Source organism: Pholcus phalangioides, unplaced genomic scaffold (genome assembly GCF_987345545.1).
Source record: "Pholcus phalangioides strain wild (caught in Gottingen) unplaced genomic scaffold, Ppha-v1.0 ptg000007l_1, whole genome shotgun sequence".
Taxonomy (NCBI): domain Eukaryota; kingdom Metazoa; phylum Arthropoda; class Arachnida; order Araneae; family Pholcidae; genus Pholcus; species Pholcus phalangioides.
This window is the reverse complement of record NW_028301600.1, coordinates 47479538-47500224: the sequence shown is the minus strand read 5'-3', so window position 1 is coordinate 47500224 and position 20687 is coordinate 47479538. Positions and strand designations below refer to the sequence as shown.

General features: G+C 32.2%; 1 protein-coding gene across 2 annotated transcripts in view; it reads left to right on the top strand.

Annotated features, from left to right (window-relative positions):
- The window catches only part of LOC149085391 (uncharacterized), a 190143-nt gene that overhangs the window by 125623 nt on the left and 43833 nt on the right, over positions 1 to 20687 (top strand). For both annotated transcript variants that reach the window (XM_089233382.1, XM_089233383.1), the window contains exons 3-4: positions 18602 to 18669; positions 19085 to 19165. In XM_089233382.1, the coding sequence (XP_089089508.1) occupies positions 18602 to 18669; positions 19085 to 19165 (149 nt within the window). The remainder of the gene's footprint in view (positions 1 to 18601; positions 18670 to 19084; positions 19166 to 20687) is intronic.

Genomic DNA, 20687 nt, shown 5'->3' with positions numbered 1-20687 from the left:
ATGATCACCATATTGGCCATCGTTTTCGACTAACTTCAGGACTTTTTTCTCGCCAGAAAAACTGTTCTCGTGATGAATAATCGCTTATGGACAACCCCTCCCCCCTCCAGTATAACACATCACATTTTTTAAAATCAAAATCAAAATCCCTGGGGACGATACCCTTGGCAACACTGTCTGTAAATCTTTGCAACTAGCACCAGCAATTGATTACAACATTCTCTATAAGTGTTCTAGAAGAATAAATATCATCTTTCCCTGGTACTTTGTTAGCACATATATGTTAAGAAGTTTTGGGACTTCCATATCACCCCACGGTGCACTCGTACTTTGGATAACGCCCTCTCTATTAAAAACTGATGCAAAAAGTCATTGAATGCACTACACCCGCTTACATTGCTCTCTATCCCAGACCCTTCTTTCGCGAGGGCAGCCTTACATCCATTGTTGACATACCTGAAAAGTTATTTTGTCAGTGTCAATGTTTCAGCTAACCAAAAGATTCAACTTCCTTTTTATTGTACTTTACACCATCTTCAAAGCCGTGCTTTCTTCAGAAAATAACATGAATTTCTCTCTTATACTTTTATACACTCTGAATGCCCTTTTCTTTTCAAGATAACGATTATGCACATTACCATTGAGCCAGAGTGGGTAGGATGAACAAACGCGCTTTTCTTTTACCAACAATGGGAATGTTGTCATTGAAAACGTCGGATAGTTTTGTCTTAAATTTTAAGTAATTTTATATCAAGTCTACATCAATTGAGGAATTCAAAGGAATAAATAATCAACTCGTCTAGTGATCGTGTGTGCATTAAATGGTGGAATTTTTTATAAGGAAAACATTTCTTTATATATTCAAGACAAAATTACGTAGATATGTTTAAAACCAAAATAAATTCATTTTTCTTTTCAGCCATTCTTTACACTGAAACCGCTCGATATTGATGAAAACTTTCGAGAAAAAACGGTAGAATATAACATTTTTAATGCATTGGAACTTTTCTTTCAACTCGAGCTGAAAGCAAGCTCACGTGTAGCGTGTAGTGTGTGTGATTACATTAAAACAAATTAATTTTTCTTGGATTACGACTCCTGGCCGCAGGAAGCGTAAAGTTGAGATGTGTAATTGGTGGTTCACAGCACCTTTATTTCCTTTTTCATTATTTAAAATGTGGATACTTGGATCACAAGATCTTACCGTTCACTGAATTCATGTATAATTAATTAGAGAGCAAAAGTAATGGATAATAATATGAGGAATAAACCCAATTTTTCAAGTTACACTTTTCTAGTACACACAGTAAAGTTTACGTTACATGTATGGTTTAAAAATAAATTTAAAAATCGTTAAAAACGACAAAAAAACACATTTTAAGTTCTTTATATTGAATTGAATTTATTTATTTTGATTTTTCAAACAAATATTTCACGCTCAGAAATACTTGGCAAATAAACAAAAATGTAAATAACCAAACTAATCAATAATTAATTAACTGTTTGCTGAGAGATATAACAAAATTATTATTCTTTCGAATGAGAAGATATCGACATTGATGTATAAATAATTATCTTTTAATTATTATCAATTTATAAAGGATATTTAAAGGATATTTAACAAAACTACAACGAGAGATAAAAAATTGATAAAATTATAATTTTTGTAACGGTAATTATGCGTGAATTTTACGATTAATATAAAAAAATTTCGCTCGCCGACGATTAAGAAAAATCTGAATTCAATGATGAGAGAGGAGGTACGCGATGGAAAGATATAGAGAAAGAAACTATCGATATCGATAGAAATAATGTTGGTACGGTGATAAATGATCATTACGTTTTATCGGATACTGAACCGAGTAAAAAATAAAATAAAATAAAGGTTGTCGATTTCTAGTATCATTATGAATGATCACGCCTAAACATCAAAAAACAAATATTCAAAGAAATACTTTGGGTGCCAAAATGGAATATGATTTCTTTTGGAAATAGATATATTGAGAATAAGATATAGCTGCTCAACATGCTTCGTTATTGAGCCCGAAACGATTTTTCAATGCCTTCGCCATCGAATGCAATTCTCCTTCCGCTGGCCAACGACTCATAGGAGCAATTAAATGTCCATTACGCAGCCAAGTCCAGAGTTTGGTGGCGTACCTCGGCAAATTCGAAGAGAAAAGATATGATTAGAGCCATTAAAGTGAGGAACGGAGCATACGACGATTAACTACATTTCGTTATTACCTCTTTAACGCGCTTCATTACGGAAACACTGTGCCTCACAAACACTCTCTCTCATTCTCTACCTCTACCTGAACTCTCATGCATTCTAGGAACCTCGTAAATATATTCACAGACACGAGGGGAATTGTATGCGCTATTTAATAGAATACAATGGTGAGCCTCAATACCATTTTGGCTATTTTTTTCTTCTCATATCTGTCTTTATAAGAGTTGACATCCGATTGCTCTTTGCAAAATCCTTATTTTCATTTTATTAATTTCAATTCATTGTTCGTAGATTTCCCCCACCCCCAAAAAAAATAACAACAATGAATAAAACCTGCGTTGCATATCTGATTAATAAGAACTTCACCGGGTTTAAAGTAAATACATTTATGTGTTTATTGGAAAAGCACAGGTTGAATTGACGATTGATTTTTCTTCTAAATAAAAGTAATGTGGAAATTTACATGTAGGCTATGCATTTATCTACGAAAATACCGATATTCTCATTTTGTTTTGAACATATACAAATGCAAGGGCCACGGCACATAGGCGGAAATAGACTTGAAAGTCTGGAGGGGGGCACGATGATGATGATGATGTCAATTCATATATACACATATACATTAGATCAGTCGAATAAACCTTTGACGCTGGGGAGAGGGACAATGACCCCATGCCCCCCTCCCCCCTTCGTATCTCCGACCATGCCACAATAGGCAAATTGCCCAACGAGGTGGCAGAAAAAAAGACACCCATAAAAAGAATATGGATGTCAAATATCCCTGAAACACTGTAACCCCACCCAAAATAAGAGCATATAACACGAAAAAAACCTAATAATTAGTAATATATTAATTATTAATGGTGTATAGTGTTAACAAATATATAATATACTGCCCATAAAAAAGACTATGATTGTATATATATTACATATATATATATATAGTCTCATAATTTGCACAAAGTAGCCTTAAAATAACTTCCGCTATTTGCATACATCTATAGAATGTGTTCTTAGCCTTTTTTGTTCCACGGACGCTTTGAGTCAATAAAACAATGGCCAGGGACCCCCCTTTAAAACCACGGACCACTATACAGAAGAATATACCAAACAATAATAATGTAGAAAGTAAAGTTGTGATATAGTAAAGTAAATTGATTTACCACCCAAACCTACAGAGCTCGTGAAACCTCTTCAAGAACCCCCCAAGAGATCCGTGGACCACTGGTTAAAAACCACTGACTCATAGTAAAACTAACAAAATTAATAAGACTATTCATCATCATTTATCATACTGAAAATTTTGAAGGTAAGGGGAGATGAATTCTACAAAAAAGTTTAGCTTCAAAAATGACCGATAGGCAGTATTTTGGCAATGAAATTGGCAAAGTCAAAAACAGACGGAGAATAACACGAAGTGTTAAAAGTAGGAATATGTAATTTTTTTAAACTTCATTCCGCAGAAAAGTAACCATATGTACAAATAAAATTGAGTAAAAAATTTGAATAATCTTGTGATTAATATAATTATCCGTCAGTTTTTTGGCTCTGAGACCGCCAAAATTTTCCATGTCGGTGATTTTTGGTAATATTTTTTCCTGCAGTACTTGTTCGTCTTTTAAAGTCTATGTTTAAACTTTTGTCTCCATCCGATCATTAGTTTTAGCTACGGATACCTCCATACACGGAAAATTATTTTATCATTACCCTTTTGTAGTTTACATCGAGTTTGTTAAAATTGTTGAAGAGAGATCTTTGTGAACTTTCTCCTTTCTGCACACACACACACGTACGTACGTATGAAAATTTTTGCAGCAACTTAAAGGTAGTATGCGTGTAATAAAAATTTCATATTTCATCTAATGTTGCATACAATGAATCCCTATTGCCCATGTGGTTCCTAGAGCATAATTAATAACATAACCCATGGCAGAAAGCGATAAATTGCCACAAATGTTTACTTTTTTTAACAAAGAAATCATCGTTGAGATAATTACATATTCATGTAAAAACAATTTATTATGTTAGAGAAAATTCTCGTGCACGAATTATATGTTATTTGATCCGCTAAGGGGAAATAAGGCAGTTTTTTCTCCTTTCCAACAACATGTAAATATGTCATTATTTGAATCATTGATTTTTGTTTATTAAAACTCTGCGTGATTTCCCTCACAAATGACAATATCATTAGTAAAAAGAAACAAAACAAACTTGATACTAACATGATGCCAATGCAGATATCGTCGGTTGCGTGCACCATGTTTTCCTCTTGTTTATTTTGAAAAAAATATATTTTTTTTTCTGCTTTTCCTAAAAGAAATTAGTTTTGTAATTCTCGTTGTTCCTCTTCATCGGGAGAGTTGATTTTGACGTAAAGAAAACTATGTTTCTCACAAAAATACTTTTCACATCCCTTTCTCTCTCTTGCACACACAAGAAATCTCGTTATCCTAATTTTTTTCTTAAGAGTATTCTGATTGGATTGTATTTTTTATTTATCTTATTTTGTAACATTGACGAAAACACTCAAGTCAGTATTGAAGAAAGCACAGATATGATTCATAATAAGACACATAATACATAACAGAGTATTGAAGAAATACATATTCATATTTTTTTCGGTGGAAAGATTCTAAAAATCTAAAACTCTACATTCTCAAATGCGTTATAAATCACGTTCGTCAAGATAACTCATCATAACAGTGATTTGATATTATTCTTCACATGCATGAGAAAAACCAGAATATTATACAATCTAAATTCTTTTAATCAATATATAACTTTATTTATAATCAAATCAAATAAAGTTTATTACTATTGTACAAATACGAAATATATGCAAAAATAAGGTAAAAAAATATTACCCAGGAGTCAAGAGAAAATTGACCCATTCTGGTAAAGGGTGAAAAAAATAGTATACAAATGCAGTACAAAATATTGAACGGATAAAATTAAATATATAATACTGGAATACATAAAATTTATGGCAACAGAGGGTGCGATTCATAAACAATTTCCCATGTTGCATCAAATAAAATTTTAAACATTTTGTATGTTAGAAAAAAGCAAACAAGATGCAGCATGTAAAGTCATCTAAATTAAAGTCATTTGGTCAAAACATGTCCTCAATAACTTGACAGATCACTCAACAATAAATAATATAATTTCCATAACTTCTATAAAATAATTATTTGTCATTTCTTTTTAAACACCGAAATTTTATCCTAACCTAAGAGAAACACATTTTTTCTCTCTCCTCTTTCAAAAAAGTTCTTATTAAGTTTGATAAGCAAAATGAAACATATAATTATTTTCTCATATATCAGAATTTTCAAATAGGTTTCTAAGGATATTTCACAAGAAATATTTATAATTTCATTTTCGTTTGATATCCACGAAAGAAAAAAAAATAGTTCCACATTTAATATAGAAAAAAAATTCCACAAGAAATGGTCATAAAAAGAGAGCAAAAGAAAATTTCTAAGAAAGAAATCTTGTGATTTGTTCTAACCACACTCCGTGATATTTTGGGATTCGGTGATAAGCGAGGATAGAAAAAAAAATGGTATACCACAGGATAAGAAAAAAAAAAAACTTATGGAAATAAATATTGCTGTACTTGTTGTGTGTTAGAATAGCAAGAGAAAAAAAAATGAACTATAAGAATACCAACTGTGCCTTTCCTGAATTTTTTAAGGAAAAAAAGGGTTTGTTTCCCCCACTTCATATATCCTTCATTTCCACTTCAGGTAATGAAGTTAGTGGATGATTTAATCACAGAAGCAAACACTTCTTTTTTTCAGCATTGCGAGTGAATTTTTCAAAATAAGGAAATGTGAAAAGGATATGAATAATAATAATTATTATTATTCCAAAGAAGTGTCTTTTCTACAACTAGTTTTTTTTATTTAATTTTTCTCTCTAAATCAAAATAATATATAATTCGAATGACATACTTGGTGCATAGGAAAGTCCTTTTATGTGAAAATGACTTTTTACAGAATGTGAATGATAGTGAGACTTTTTAAATTGACTACGTTTCATCAGATGTAGCCCTTGATAGCATTTTCAGTGGTGATGTTCTGGAATTATTTATTAGAAATACAACAAGAGCAGGTTTTGGTTGTACAGTCCTTTGTCGGCGTTCAAACAAGAAGTGATGCAAACTATTAAAAACACGATTGCGTACATCGGCCACTGTGGTGGTCGAGTGGTTATAGTGACGGACTCGCGATGCGAGGATCCGGGTTCGAACCCCACAGTGGTGGTCGGCTGAAGTTGGTTTTCTGTGGTTCCCAACTTCAAGGCGCAAATGCGAGCCGATCTCCCCGTTAAAAAGTCTCGCCACAGAGAGCAACAGTCCTACAACGATAAATCATTCAATCACAACACTTCACTCATAGTTAGAAAAAAACTGGTGGCAGATGGCAGCACTACACATAACAAGCATTACAGAGAAACAAACTTCACGTCAGGTTTCACTACACGTACACACACATTCCCGCATGTACCGATTCGTTGGGGGGTTCCGCAGGGGGTTGTGGGCGGGGTGCATGTGGGGTGTAGCAGTAGTAGGTAGGGCTCGTAGGTAGGGTAAAAAAGGGCTCGGGGATCCATGATGTTCTTAAGTCAGCCACCTCGTTGGGCAATTTGCCTGTTGTGGCGTTGTATTTGTATTTGTAAATACTGCAGTATGTTAACACCAATTTGATGATGTCAATTAAAAGAAAAATCAAGTTAAATGACATTCATCTTAGAGGAGCATCATAGCACGATACTGGTCATGAATGAACTTCCCCATTTGTATATAGTGAACCATCTCATCTGAGCAAAACTGTCTACCACAGTTTTCATTTCAATGTATGGCTTCACAATCTGCATTTGCGCACGCTTTCGGTTTCGAAACAAACTACGTTGATACAAAAAAGTGCAGTAGTATTTCGATTATTTTGTGATGTACAAAGAGCTATTATGTGGCACACACATATCGTTTCGTATTAATCATCTAATTTTCTATAACTGTGCGGTTATTTTCCTTCTATAAACTGTGTAAAAATCATCAGTTTATAGAAGGAAAATAAAAAAACCACATGATATATCTAACGAATGCATCGAACCTGATTATTTGGTACGTACAGTATATCGATTACTACAAACAGTTCACTGATATCATGAAAATAAGATATCATTTCCCCATGATATGACAAGTTTTAGGTATAATCAGTTACCCATAAAAATTCAAATTTAGAAAAATGTAGGATTTTTGATTCCTAAAAAAATCAAGTTGTTGAATTAAACGGATGTCTCAATTGAAATGTTCGTTCTTATTTTACAATCTTTTGACTAAATTTTTTTAATAGCTGAATTTGGGAACTAGAGGCGCTATTGTTAACATCTGATCCGGCATATTTCATTTAGCGCACTGATGCGTGAGGGATCTCATATCATTTAACATTTCAAAAGTCCTCAAAAACTAGGTTCTCGTGGAAATATCATAAAACATATTATTTAACCGAAGATTTGTTTCAGATTTGGTAGAAATATTTTTGGTTGTATATATTATGCTACGCCGACACAATGTTTTCTATATGTCTCCAAATCGCACGATAAAATAGCATGACATCAACGTAATTAAATAAAAATTTATTCAAAATAAAGGAAACAGTTCGGTTAAGAAAATTAGTCTTTTTATTAATATACTTGATTTATGGAAAATATTTAAAATAATGGATTTTTTTTAATTGTTAAAAATAGTAATTTTAAATCTTATTTGAAATAAGATTGTTTCAATGCAATCTAAATTTTTTGCCTCGTTTTACGAACTGAAGTTTCCAGAATTTATTCGAATTTATTTCGAATTATTTATTTATTCCATTTATTTCGAATTATTTATTTATTCCATTTATTTCGAATTATTTATTTATTCCATTTATTTCGAATTATTTATTTATTCCATTTATTTCGAATTATTTATTTATTCCATTTATTTCGAATTATTTATTTATTCCATTTATTTCGAATTATTTATTTATTCCATTTATTTCGAATTATTTATTTATTCCATTTATTTCGAATTATTTATTTATTCCATTTATTTCGAATTATTTATTTATTCCATTTATTTCGAATTATTTATTTATTCCATTTATTTCGAATTATTTATTTATTCCATTTATTTCGAATTATTTATTTATTCCATTTATTTCGAATTAATTTCTGTTCAATTGCATTGATTTTATACCATTTGTAGTGCCCACAAGGTGTTAATAATGCATTTTTTTCAAAAAATAAGTATAGAGATAATATGAGAAAGATTATATACATTATATAAGATTATATACATTATATAAGATTATATAGATTATATAAGTGTAAAAGCGCTTAAGAGTTGGCCACTTTGCTAACAGGTTAGCACAGTTAACCCGGCCCCTATATATGTCAATTCCTTTATATCCCTATATATGGATCACTAAGATATCGATATTAAGGTTCTTTTGATCATCAGTGTTTTCATAGCTAACCAAAATAATTATGGTTAACTATGGTCAATCATGAAACCATAATTATCACACAAGAAATACGCCAACGTGGTCATATTTTATATATATATATATATAAGTATTAAACATATGTAAAATAATGTACTGTCATAGCATAACATATAACAATCAAAAATGTGCGTAAAAATATATAATATTAATCGATGGTTAAATAATATTTTTTTGATGACATTTATAGTGGAGCATAGTATTTTTTGATGGATTCTGAAAATGTTTAATTTATGAGACCCCTTTTAACATTATTGTAGCTCTGTTTTATGTCATAATAAATAAAATATTGAGATAAAAATACTATAAAGGTTATTCCTAAGCATCCTGTATACACTTAAAGAAATACACATTTATTTTGATAGATGTTCGAGTATGAACATTATTTTTGTAGAAATTTAACATACGATAATACATCCAGTGGCAAAAAAATTAGGAACATCCTGCTACTCACAACTATTATCGTGTGGGACCTCCTCTGACTTTGATGGTAGCAGATATTCCTCTAAGCATGGACTCTACAAGTTGCTGAAACCGTTGAAAAGAAATATTAGCCCATGCTATCGAAATGGCAGCTCTTAATTTTCTCAGATTAGAAAGGGTTGTTTCGGAGCTTTTAACAGACCCTTCAACCTCGTCCCACTAATGTTCTACTGGGTTAAGATCGGGTGACTAGTAGGGGGGGGGGGCATTGAAGCAATCGGAACTCTGAACCATGTTCCTCAAATCAATATGAGATAGTTCCAGCCCCGTGGGAGGGTGCATTGTACTGTTGGAAATAGCCATCATAATCAGGGAACATCATGGTCATAAACGGGTGCACGTCTTCAGCAACGATATGGAGATAGGCGCTGGCATTGACGGATGTTTCCAATGAAAATAAGGGACCAAGCGTATACCAGGAACATGCTCCTCTAGATTGTGATTCCGGCGACACCCGCTTGAACAGTTGTCATATGGCATACCGGATGCATGGCTTCGTGCTGCTTGAGCCAATCAACGTCATGGAAAAGAAATCTTGTGCGACTCGTCAGACAACACAATCCTCTTCCACTCATTAAGTGTCCAATTTCGGCATTCTCCAGTCCACAAAAGCCGTTTTCTTTAGTTGCATTGAAATCAAAGGGACTCTTGTTGTTCGCCGGCTATTAAAACCAATTCGTTTTAAGATCCGTCTTGTAGAGAGTACGGATATGCTTTGCAATGATCCTGAGTTGTATTGCGCTGCAATTTGTTGCCTTGTAGATATTCTGTGGCTGCACACAATGCGTGTCAGTCGCCTGGCACCTCTTTCGTTCACAAGCGATTTCTTCCCACTAATTTGCTTTCTGCTTGAAGTGTTTTAGCTTAATTGTCATTTTATGAAGACTCTATATACTGTTGTACGAGAAAAGCGAAGAAGGTTAGCGGCTTCGGACATATTGGAACCGCCCCTTTTGGAGCTCACAATCATGCTGCGTTAAAAGTCACCAAAATCTCTTGTTTCCCTCATGAACAGGCAAATCGCAGCGTTAACTGATGCTTCGGACCAGGAGAAAGTTTTTCATCAGTGAATCCGGTTTACTACGTCAGCGCACGTGCTGCAATGACGAGTTGAAATTTGAGTGAGGGGGTTCCTAACCTTTTGGTCACTAAGTGTATAAAAAAACAATAAAGCGTTTATACACCTGTATAAGTCTTAAACGCACGAAACGTTTTTATTCATTGAAATATTTCAGATATCTTCTACAAGTGAGCTGATATTACCATTTTTATTTCTTGGATCATGTAGCGAGTACAGTCAAATAAAAAAATTTTCCCCTCTTATACGAACATTTTTCTGAATATTATAAATACATTAACAGCAGACAATTTTTATGAATAAATCTTGAAGGAGTACTTCTCTGGGGATTATTAACTAACTCAGAGTGGAAATGGAATTCAAATAATGTAATGACGATGAAAATAAAAAGTGAATAGACGTAAAATTAAAACATGAAAGAAAAAATTTGCTGAAGAACTCACGAGACATTCTTTACTTAAACAAAGGACCGAAGAAGCTATCTAGAATATAATTAATTTTTCTTTGTTTCACCGTATGTTGAGAAAATTTTTTACTTCAGGTGTATTTATGATTCATAAATTATTCACTATGACTTTACCAAGTTAAATATATTTTTCAGAAATATTTCTTAAATGTTCTTAATAATTTCAAAAGAAATGTATAAAGTGATATTTTGAGTGGTAAGTTTGATATATTTAGAGACAATAATGTCTCTCTCATTATGCAGTCATATTATACTTCATGGTGAAATGTTATTTTCATTTTCGACTACAGGTATCAATTAAATTATAAGTATAAACTAAACTTTTTTTTCACATGAAAAATATATAGATCTAAATTTTATTTAGACATAATGTTGGACTAGAGTTGGTTTGTTATTAAAAACAATTTTAATTTTTTTATATTTCATCCTTAATCATGTGTCACTTAAAAGAAAAATGTTCATGAAGTCTCAGAAAAATTACATACCTCAACGCTGAATATATCAGTTGTGTTTACTTGGCAGTCTGAATGACTGTGCAATCTTAAAAACCAGCATTTTGAACGAAAATTACGCAGTCACGTTCTTAGAATTACTCCATGTTATGCATACAGAAAAAAAAGTAATTTTATTTCAGTTATTGTTAGATTTCATCTCTTGGAACTCTGTTTCGTAGAAAATGATTATTATTTAAATTAGAGACCTTGTACTCTGAATTAAAAAAAATTTATTGATTTTTTTTCCTTCGGTATCATTAGCTATTTTTTCCGCCCCTGCATTCCAAGTTAAGATTCTGAATCCTTAGATAAAAATGTAATTATACAGATGTCTGTTCATGGTAGGGCTTTCATAATCTTTTGTTACACGTAAAAACGAATTAACTTTAAAAAAATTAATTATAATGAAAGTAGTTACGGTGTACATTTCATTCCCTTTTTTTTAATTCCGTTTCGTAAAAAATGTTCTTTTGTTATTTTGCCGTGAATACTAAAATGTATCTTTCACGACAAAAATATTATAGTATTGTTTTCATTCAAATTTGAATTTTTTTCCTAAAACAATGACAAATGCCACAATTCCATAATGCACAATAGCATCACGCACTAAGTGATGAATATATTTCTGAATATTTTGAAAAATTCCAATTCGTATATGTTTGTTATATGCGATGGCTAGAGATAGTTGCTGAAACATATCTTAAGTACATTGATATGCTTAATCAATAAGTTATTGCATATTAAGCTAATTATAATACAGTAAAAAATCAACTCATTTTTAAAACTTAATTTGAAAAAATAACACATTACTTCATTCTTATATACATCAGCTACAGTGTTTCATCTTATAATGTCACTACTTCAAATTTTTATCCCAATAATTACAAAAGATGTTTTGTTCACGTGTAACTTTGATGTAATCAATCTGATTCGCTGTTTGTTTAACCAGTTGCCTCATGGGTTTTTAATTTTTTTCTGCACAGAAAATGTCGGATTTTTTAATTTTTTAATTTATTCATGTGTCTATGACCAGGAATAATAGACAGGAACAGAAGATTTTAATTAATTATTTAAGTCAAAAAACTTAAAATTTTGATTCACTCATTAACTTTTTTCTAATTAAAAAAATTCAGAAGCTCTTATTTAAGTTTTTTGCATGGAATATAATTAATCTAGTTTTTAGATGGATTATGTAACTGAGAACTAGATTATGTGCCTATGTAATTAGATTACAAGATTATGTATCTATAGATATCATTTTATCCCTTTAAGCCCGAACTTGAACGATCGTGCGGGTGAAATATCTAACCAACATTCATGTTTTCAAATATTTCCCGGGCTTAAAGAGATATTGCTGTTATATGAAGTCATGGTGTTTGTGCAGTTAAATGTTTACTTTCCGTTAACGCCCTCTATTGGCAAAGATTACCCAATTTCGGGAATGTTCATGCTCGTGTCTGGCACGGGCAAATCAGGCAATAAAATACATTTGATAATTTATTATTAATTTGATAATTTTCCCAAAATTATACTCATCAATATAATTGACGTATCGTGCGCTCAATGCCAAATGCCACAAAAATTCCCATTTCGTTATGTTTAAAGTGTGTTCGTGCTCTCTGAAGTAGCATAAAGCCACTGAATATATGTTTTAGAACATCTGGTAAGTACTCTAATACATACATTATTATCTCGGCTTGAGTAAGTTTTTTATGATATTTATTGAAATCTTCACGCAGTATGCATTTTTTTGTGCATTGAACAATCTATTTCGTGATTCCTTTTCCAAACAATAAAATTTTGATTTTTCTGTTATATAGAGTGCGACGATTCAAAAAAAAAAATATGTGCACATATTCTTCATCAATAATTTATAGTATCCTGTATATCCTTATGGTTACCTGCAAATACATTCCAAAAGTTCTTTTGCTTTTAAAAGAAACATATCACGGGCTCTATGAGAGTCGAGAAGTATGATCTATATGGTATATTAATCTTTCATGAGATATTGAAAGCTCCAATACTAGCCGAAAAATAATAAAACCACTTGAGCACTGACAAATATAGTCCATATTTTTTTCAATAAAAGCTTACATTAGTATTCAAAAGATATTTAGTCAAACTACAAGTACAGAAAAAATAAAACCAAAACTTCTCGTCAGACTGAATGGCCTTCTTACATGTATGTCTCAGAACGAAAAAGATGAATGACTGGCCACACTTAAGGCGTTTGCCTAGTTTTGCTCACAATTTTCTGCATCCAAAAAAAGAGTCGCTCCTGTTTATTTTCATTCAGAAATTTCTTCTGCGAAAATGTTCTCTAGCGTGGGTCCACTTAGAAATCCCTAAAGGCAAAACCGGGCTGCTCTCACTCTCCTAATCTATATTCCATTCTGTGAGGCACCAGAGGAAAAGACAGCTCTTGGTTTTCTAAATAGCTATCTTTTCCGGCATGAATTTACTCTCTTGGTTGCTGTCCATCTATTCATTCTATCTTTTTCACTGTCCCTCTATATCTCGCTAGCTTTTTTGGCCCTTACTCCACATACGTATGAATTCTTCTTGGGTTTGCTGTTTTTATTTGTCAAGATCAGATGACATGATTTATGATATCATTTCATGACTAGGGATGTCTAGTTGAGAAAGAAATGTTATAAAATTCTTTTTTAACATACATTATTCGAATTTCAGGGCGTTTTACTTTTACTCTAGAAAATATTTCGGCAAACTTCAGTTGAAAAATAACGAATAAATTTACGCACAAATATAGTTATAACACTTTTGCAATTCATATCTGATGCACACAGTAGAAATGTCAGCATAACATCTTCATAAGTTATAAATATCACATACAGGGTGGGCAAAAAAATCCGTAGAAACTTTAAAAATTCATAAAAACCGGAGAAATAACCAAAATTGGCACTTCTTCGACCTATGTGGCACCTGTTGTGGTGGATGTATTTCATTGAAGCTTGGTATATAACGTTATTTTGACCATGCGAAAAAGATATTACACAAGCTCTACATAGGTCAGGGTAGTGCCAATATAATTATATTGACATGGCGAAAAGATAACTGCAATGAAAAAGCGCCACTTTTTCATCGCAGTAATCTTTACATCTGATGGTCAAACTAGTATAACTATTTTTTCATTGAATCGTTCTCTCCTCTAGTCCGTACACCCTACATAAAAAGTTTAAATCGAAATGCGTCCATCAAATTGGGTACCACATGGGTCAGTTTATTTATAACCACCCTGTATATATAGGACAGCAGTATTCAATATTACATTTTTGATTCGATTACATATTAGATTTCTTTCTGTGTTTAATTTATTTCTAAACAAATAATGTTCAGTCGATTTTTCTTTTTTATGATTGTGTCTGTAAATAATATATTTGTTATTATATATGATATTTACATGATATACATATGATATTTACATAACTTATGAAGATGTTATGCTGACATTTCTACTGTGTGCATCAGATATGAATTGCAAACGTGTTATAACATAAATATATTTATGCGTAAATTTATTCGTTATTTATCAACTGAAATTTGCCGAGATATTTTCTAGAGTAAAAGTAAAACGCCCTGAAATTCGAATAATGTATGCTAAAAAGAATTCTATAACATTTCTTTCTCAACTAGACATCCCTAGTCATGAAATTATATCATAACTCATGTCATCTGATCTTCACAAATAAAAACAGCAAACCCAAGAAGAATTCATATGTATGTGGAGTAAGGGCCAAAAAAGCTAGCGAGATATTAAGGGACAGTGAAAAGATTAAATGAATAGATAGACAGTGTACCAAGAGAGTAAATTCATGCCGGAAAAGATAGCTATTTAGGAAACCAAGAGCTGTCTTTTACTCTGGTGCCTCACAGAATGGAATATAAATTAGGAGTGTGTGTGTGAGAGAGAGAGAGAGCAGCCCGGTTTTGCCTTTAGGGCAGCTGTTCTCAATCGGTACTCCGTGGTCATTTCCCAGAGGCTCCAGGGCGACTCGAGGAAAATAAAATAAATCTGTAAATTTGATAAATAAAAAAACGATGCCTATACAGGGTTCCGCCATAAACATTATTCACAAAAAAAGCTTCAGGGCTCCCATTCGCGCGTCCTACTTTTCATACTTTTTACTAAATCTTATCAACAAAATTGGTGTAATTCATTTTAATTGAGGAGGAAATCATCAATATATTGCCAGATATTACAAATGTTATAGATTGCAATTAATTATTCTACCAAAGTAGAAATTGTATAGTTTTTAAGGTTAGTTGGAGGGTGTATGTGGACCATTTTGGTTTATTAATTTTTTATTTGCTTAGTTTGAGAGTTCAACAAGTAAAATAGTCATCAGAAACTTCTGTCTGGATTGAACAGTAACTAACATTCAAAATTTTGGTGCCCATTTTGTGTATAGGTGAAACATCAGTTTGCATTACGAAGCAGTTCGATACATGACCTATTATAGGTTTAGTGATTCTAATGCTAACCAATAGCATTCAATTATTTTTTGTATTTTTAAGGCATGAAGAGGCATAAACAATATTTACAATGCTCAGCAAGGAGCTAGAAATGAAAGTGCTTCATTTGTCTTTTGTGTCTAAGAGAGTTACCCTCTCCGTTCTGCTTTTTATTCCAACTTTTTCTAATTTTTTGAGTGGGAGCCCTGAAGCCTCCCCGAATCAAACAGGGCTCCACCATAGAAATTATAGACTGAAGAGAGCTTCGCGAGTCAAAAAAGGTTGAGGGTCTCTGCTTTAGGGATTTCCAAGTTGATCTACGCTAGAGAACATTCTTGAAGAAGAAATTTCTGTGATAAAACCTTTTTCACCTGGTGGTCAAAAATTGAACTATTTTTTCATTGAATCGTTCTTTTCCCCATGTCCATACATTACAAATGCCCAGTTTCATCCACACACCTCCATCAGGATGGGCGCTACATACGTTTGAGTAGTGGGAGTTTATTTATAAATACCCTGTATATATAAATTTATTTTCTCATAAACATTTTATAAAGAATAATGAAAATTCGAAATAGTATTTATTTGTGAGTGAGAACACGTTTGAACTTTTTATATAATGGTAGTTTTTACATGTGTATAATGCAGTGGTTACATTTCAAAAATTTTCTTAAGGATATATTTTAATACACGTATTAAAATATTATTATAATAATATATATAATAATTATAATTATTTCGTATACAAAAAAAAAAAATGTTTGTATAATTTGGATCACGTATAAAATTTAAAATATATTTTTAAAAATACTCTACGGAAAATGTGTTAAACTCTAAATATCAAATAAAATGTTGGGACGTTGGAACATCCTCTCAAAATGTCTTTTTCAAAAGGTATTGCCTATAAATGGTGTCTGTTGTTTAAAAATTCAGAGCACATCTTTGGATAATCATTTTATCCTTCGCGTTCACTTTAACTTCGCAGGTAAATTGAAAAATAATGTGCGTAAATATAGGGTATTACACACACACATATATATATATATATATATATATTCATCTTGTAGTTTGAATTTATTGTTGTAAATCGCTGAAAAAAAATTCGGTACAACAGACAGAATATTAAGACAACTCACCCGGGAACTGCTATTAGTTCGAGCTGTCCGAAACGACCACATCAACGAGTTACAACAATCGTTCGAGAATGTAACGGAGGGGGGTGGGCAATACCAAAGTTTCATTTGGAGCATTTAACGATCATGTACGTCAGTGACTGGGCTGAAAGTAATAGTGGTTGATGTAAAAAGATATCTTGATGAGAACCGAAGTGGCCAAAACTCGAAAACAGAACTCTCCTTTAATAATATTCGGGCTGAAAGGAGGATCGAACGTAAAAGAGATTTATTATCTGGTGCTCCTAGCTTTGCCCGCGGTTTGTTCATTTGTCTTGTTGAAGAAAAGTGCGCGTGATAAGCTATGGTTAACGCTTCAGGACAAATTGCTTGAAAAACTGTTGAAAATGTGCTTGCGTTGCTTAACTTTGATGTTATTTTTTTATTATAACCCAGCTGGACTATAATACTACGCTACTGATTCTGTCATTTCGAATTCATACGGTGATACTGATGCAATTGACAGACCTTAGATTTTCGTTGGAATAAAAAAAAATGTATATACGGTGTGGCTCGTTTATAAAAATGAAATAATGAGACAGATAATGAGACAAAGTTTCAATTATGAACCGAGTCAAATTATAGACCCGAATCTACAAGGGTGCTTCACCTTTAGGAGAGTGCGGGCCACTTCATTAGTTTGAAAACGTGTCACGGGCCTCTTAATTGAGTGGCCTGGAACAGCGCCACATGTCACTTAGAGGATCTGGAAATATGCCGCGAGCTACTTCAGGGATCTGTAACTGTATACCGCGACTCCCTTAAATGATCTGGAAATATGCCGCGAGCTACTTCAGGGATCTGTAACTGTATACCGCGACTCCCTTAAATGATCTGTAAATGAGCCGCAAATCGCCTAAGTGATCTAGAAATATGCCACAATTCTAGGGGAGTGCGAGCTACTTCATTGGTTTGAAAATGTGTCGCAGGCCGGTTCATTGAGTGGGGTGGAACAGCACCGCATGTCACTTAAGTGAACTGTAAATGTGCCCCACGGGTCATTTAAGTGTAAATATGATACGGATCACTCAAGCGATCTGTAAACGTGGCATAGTCATTTAAGTGCTGTGAAACTATGCCAAGAGTCACTCGACATGTGATATGGAAATGAGTCGAGAGCCACTCAAGTGATGTGAAACTGCTCTGAAATGTGCCGCTTACTTCATTTTTACACAATTATGTTTGAGGTCGCAGGCCACATCAGATGATTCCGAGGACCACATTTGGCCCGCGGACTTTAGGTTGAGCATGTGTGATCTAAGACATAAAAATATGTTACATGTACGACAAATCGGCAGGTGAAGAATGGAATTTTGATCAATTTTGACAATATGGGAAAATGCAACTTCTGAAATTTGATGTGAGATGCATGACTCTCTCATATTTATTAAAATTTTATTTAACTTAAATTATTTTTTCGACGTATTAGTGTACGTTTAGCGACGTATTAATTTTTAAAGTATCGAAATTAATTAACTATTTCTAATTAAAATTCTGAAACTGAAATTCTCCGAAAACCAACTGTTTGTATAGAAACGTTAAATTTTAATACATCTCTCTCCGGGCTAATGTAAATAAATAATTTCTTTTCTTTATCGAAAACTTTACCTTTCTTACCGATTGAATAACCTCATGCTAATTGTTTCTTTTTCAGCAAGGAAAAATGTTTTCGATGTGTGATTATCCATGAGAAACACCCAAATGTTCTTCAATACAGAGAAAGTAAGAGCTGGACACTTCTTTTCTTCAAAACTTCTGCGCGCGCGCACTATCGCCGTAAAATATTTTTTCTCTACCATATACAGAATCATTTAAAATAATCATTTAAGTTTAAGTTTTTCATTGAAACGATTTTTTTTCAATAAACATTAGAGCATGAAACTGTTTTAATCACGAAAATGTAACAGCAAGATGATTAAAAGAAATTGTGATCTGGATTTTGTTACTTTACATGATTCTTGTTTAATGAGCCTTAAATAATACGAATAACTAATCTGCAAAGTTAATTGTCTGAAAGGGATCTTTAACTTGCTATTGAGACAATTAATTATACTATTTTATAGCAGTTCGGTCTTTATCTTTTATAAATAGATTACATTATATACACGAGACTTACAATTTACATTTGTTTTCTCAGCCTATTGTGACGAACACTCAAATTTGGAGGATGCTTGTAAAAGTTTAACCGTTGATGCTCACCTGCATACAATGTTCAAAGGTATTATGAATTTTTTATATTTCTGGGAAATTGAAAATGTATTTTATTTATCATCAACACATGTATATACCACAAATTAGTTTTCGTAGTGATTTGAATGCTAATTATCCTTTTCCGACCAATCTAAAACGTTTTGATTTCAGTGTGATTATAAAAAAATAAATGTAATTAACTATAATGATTTGTTCTAATTCTGTAGTTTCAATAATTTTTCACATTAATTACATTACCTTAGATCATCATAAAATATTTGAATTATATTACATTAATTATATTTAGTGCGTAATTATTAAAAAATATTCATCTATAAACACTGAAAAGAAATAAAATTAAGGTGGAGCTTTATATTGATTATTTTATAAAGTACTTATATTTATCTTTTCTAAAATATATTCATGAGTAAGGCTGACGTAGAATTTGGCTCATAAATTTTACCTGTATCTAAGGACAAGAATAAATTCCATGCTGATATTACAAGAAAGAAAAATATTTCAAGTCCTAACATGTCGCGAGATGTAAAACGAATTCTCAAATATATATTTCTTAAAATAAATGATAGTGGCTATGTATGTAATTCCGGAATTCTAGTGCCACGACAAGATATATTCCAAAAAAACTAAAATTATTTCTATTCCTAACATTTTGACGTAAAATACATGGTATTTCCAATTTAATATCTTTGGTAAACAGCTCTTCCCCGAGGACTAAACTTATTTAAATAAGAAAAAATATCGAAAAATCACTCATAAACACACTTTATGCATTTAAAAGTTGAAATGGTGAGCAGAGCGTATTCGGGTTTGAATGTAATTGATAATTGAATCGAAGAACACAAAAAAAAAAAAAGTTGAATAATTTTTTTTTCTTCAATAATATCAAACTGTAAGAATGATAATCGCATCGTTATAGACGAAATAGGAGGAAAAAACATAATTTTCATAGAAATAATAACAAACACATTTATGTAAGCTTCCTTCAATGAATTGAGCATGTGCTTAGAAATTCTACAGAAAGAACAAGTCATTAGGGTGAGGAAACATTTTGGGAATTCTTAAGAGTGGGAGCCTCCGCTTTCAAAAAACAAGCCGTTTTACGGAAGCAGGTAATTAGTTATACATTTTGTTTCTGTTTTCCGTGTTTCGTTGCTCGGAATTAATCTATCACAGCTTATGGTCTCGTAACGCAAAGAATGTGCTTTTACTTCTCCACCAACTACTTTATTTTTTTTTAATTTCTTCACAGAAAAATGCAACGACTGAAAAAAAAAGTGTATAAATACTTTTCCCAGATCTTAACGAAGAAATGTTCTTGGAAATCCTGTAAAAAATGAAAGCGTTATCTTTTACTGAAGAGTATTTTGTTCAACTTTGTATATGATACATGCACATTGCTCATGGACGGGGAGAGGGGGGTCATATTTAATGTTGATAGTGTTTCTTTTGTTTTAGAAATTCTCTTTCTTTAAAGCCCATTCAAGATTTTGAACTTGCTTGACATTTGGTTTGTATATTTCTTGAATTGC